Source organism: Vicugna pacos, unplaced genomic scaffold, assembly GCF_048564905.1.
Source record: "Vicugna pacos unplaced genomic scaffold, VicPac4 scaffold_13, whole genome shotgun sequence".
NCBI classification, from domain to species: domain Eukaryota; kingdom Metazoa; phylum Chordata; class Mammalia; order Artiodactyla; family Camelidae; genus Vicugna; species Vicugna pacos.
Genome location: NW_027328734.1, coordinates 1553246 through 1556533, shown reverse-complemented (window position 1 = coordinate 1556533; position 3288 = coordinate 1553246). Strand labels below are relative to the sequence as shown.

The following is a 3288-nucleotide window of genomic DNA, read 5'->3' as shown; positions in this document are numbered from 1 at the left end:
TTCCAAGAAATTACTTAAATTTTCACCCATATTGTTCCATCAAATGATCATATAAATTAAATATCTTTTTTCTTTAAATGGCAACTTAGTATCCCGTTTAACCCTTTCCTCTATTTAAAAAAAAGATAAGAAAAATACAGGTACACATCAATGTTTGTTGTTCAAATAAGAAAATTGCAGATAGTTGTCAAAAATAGCCAACATTAATATTAATCTTTGTTATCCTGCATATTCTGATAGTCCTCTGGTAGATAAGTTGCAATTAGGACGACTTTCATAAATTGAAGATGGCTGATGAGTTGGCCTTGAAAGTGAGGTAGCTGATGTATCAGCTATCACTGTCACAGGAAGCCGTGGGTTGATCCCTGGTTGAAGTTTAGAAAAACGACCTTCATTGGCAAATATTTTGTGATATCTTTTTGTAAAAGTAGAAGGCTCCATCATTCGTCCAAAATAATTGCTTTGTAAGGGAGACAAGATGCTGTTCTGAGAAGTAGAAGTTGTAGTTGTAATGAAGTTCAAAACATGGCCATTTGATTCAGCATAGCTGCTTTCAGAGTGCCCGTGGATATTGGTCAACTGATTTAAAATAGCACGTTGATCCACTGCAATATGTTCTGGTGGTCTAAATGACATTGATGATGGAGGAGAAAAATCAAATCTGATCGGGATAGTTGTATCACCAATTATGTGGCTAGTAGAGGGCTTTCTTATTAGAGGCATGTTTAAATTTGCTGAAAGTAAAAATGCACTTTCTCCACTAGTGTCAGTCACAAAATCACAATTATGATTATGCACATTACCCCCTGCTTTAAAGTGCTTCTTGTTGAAATCTTCAGGCAATGAAGATACCAGAGAGGCATTATTAATCCCAACTCTTCTTTTTATTCTCACTAATAGCTGGGGATAGCCTTGTTTAAAATTTGGATAATGACAGAACTGTAGCTACAAACAAAGGAGAAAGATTATAGTAATATTTTTAACCAAAATACAAGACTAGAATAAGCCTAACCTATAAAACCTCAGATTTCACATTTACTATGCAAAGATAATATCATAAAAATATGTACATTGCTGACTATATTTTGAAATGCCTTATTTGGAATATACACATTAAAGTAGTATATTCATCAAGTTTAAGGAGTTAGCATTTGATGTTATGGTGAAAGCCACTTTTGAAAAGGAGCTTTAATAACTTTAGATTTGTGGTAAGATTCATAGTTGCTAGGAATTGTTCTCATAATCTTGAATACTTAAGGCACTGTCCTCATTTTTAGAAAAAATAAAGAATTTTAGCCTTTGTAGTTTTAAAAAATTTTCAAAATATAGCTTTACATATATATTACCTTAGATTGATGTACAAAATGCAATTTTATATATACGTTACCAAGTCATAACTACAATTACTGAATTCCTTGCTTAAAACAGAGACTTCTTTTTCTTCTGCTAGAAAGTCAGCTAGACAAGCAGATCTTTGAAAATTCTGCTGCACTTTACTAAACCCATAAATGTTAAGCTGTCTAAGTAAACTTTTCATTCTTCCAGTTTCAAATATTCTGAAAGGGGCCTTTCTTTCCAAAACTTCCTTCTTAAACACATCTTCATGAATCATTATGGAAGTTCCATTATCATCCCACAAGATGGATTAAATTGGTCAGTCCCAGCCAATTTCCAGAATTTTCTTGGAAATGTCAGAGAACGAAAATCATTATCTTCATCTGGTTCAGAGACTCAATGTGTGTAACATTGTGTTTTTATCAAGGATTCTTCAGACAAAGTCTGAAAAGCATTTTCTTCAAACATAGACCTCAAGACAAGTCTCCAGAGAATGTTTGATCCCACAATAGTGATCTACTGGAGTTTCCTGAATCAGTTGGTCCAACTTTATGAGACAAATCTTGAATTACTGAAGAAATATGTTCCATCACAAATAACTTTTTCTACAGCTACTTTTCTAATCTGCATGATTTTGAGCACTGCAGCTTCAAATACTGCTCTGGCAGTCCTGCACAGATAAACTGCTAGGCCATCCCAATGTTTCTCAACTTCAGTAGATGTGACATCACAAAACAACTGGTCTCCCAGCAACTCAAGTGTAACATCCAGCCAGTGTTTATTTCTCATTCATCCAGTTAAACTGAAACATATATGATACTTATTTTTATAGTGTGATCTGCAAATATTATCCCCACAAAATCTTTTTAAATAATTTATTTTTGGGGTCTATGAAATAAAACCAATCTCCTTACTTTTGTACACAAATTTATACCAGATTTATGAACAGAGAATAAACAATGCACAAAATATATAAAATAATTTAAAGTTTTGAAATTTAAAGTGAAATTTGTGTAAAACTTCTATAGAAAATATATACCTATTTCATTATAATTTGTAATTTAGGTGAAACTTAATTTGATATGGAAATGGAAGTCATTTATCTGTTTATTTTACAATAAGTAGCTCTATATACAAAACATGAGCAGGATAATTATCTGTTTATTTGGTATGTTTATGAATAAATGGTAAATATTTATGAAATAAAACTAGAATAAAATAATAAATCAAATTTAAGAAATCCCAAAGCAGATAATTTTTGTTTTAAATTGTAATTCAGTGCTATAAGTTAAACAAAAGTAATTTAGTATCCTACTTTAATATTACAAAAGAGACAATCTTATTGTATATTTACAAAAGTTAATTTTTGCCATTCCTTCACTCAGAGGTTTTTCAGTCCCTAGAAGGAATAAATTTTCTTGTCATCTTTTGTAATCCATACTCTTGGGGCTTCTGTTAAGTGTTCCAAAATGATGTTGATAAATACACTTATAAACAAGATCCTGGATTCAATAAACAGTGCCTCAATTAAGGGGCAAAAAACAATCAAAAACAAAGAAATAACACTCTAGTTGGATTGGGGTGGAAAAGACAAGGTAAAGCATTTTAGGAAGCAATATGTTTCTCAGACCTGAAACAGTTGCCATTGTTATTATAATGCATCATTTTAAGGCAAGTATTTTGTACACTAATTGTTAATAAAAGCTATGTTCTGTATCACTAAACTGTAGTAAATCCAGCTCTACCAAATGTTGTATTTTTTATTCTGACATAAATTTCATTTAACATAAGCCAAATTCAAAATAAGAGATAAAATTTTTAAATAAATAAATGTTCACTCAAGCTAAAATGTAAATTTTTCCTTCAGTATGTTTATATTCCAATCTAAGTAAATATTAACAAGCTGAATTCATGGCATATTATAATTATTATAAAGTATAGTTAATTTGGACA

At 30.9% G+C, this 3288-nt stretch overlaps 1 protein-coding gene across 1 annotated transcript; it reads right to left on the bottom strand.

Moving 5' to 3' along the window:
• Positions 1 to 219: 219 nt before the first annotated feature.
• On the bottom strand, positions 220 to 1865 carry LOC140692597 (heat shock transcription factor, Y-linked-like). Its single transcript, XM_072956992.1, has 2 exons — positions 1388 to 1865; positions 220 to 945 (listed from the first exon to the last, which is right to left on the bottom strand). Exons 1-2 carry the CDS (start codon positions 1610 to 1612, stop codon positions 220 to 222), a joined length of 951 nt encoding a protein of 316 aa, XP_072813093.1. The 5' UTR covers positions 1613 to 1865.
• Positions 1866 to 3288: the final 1423 nt, after the last annotated feature.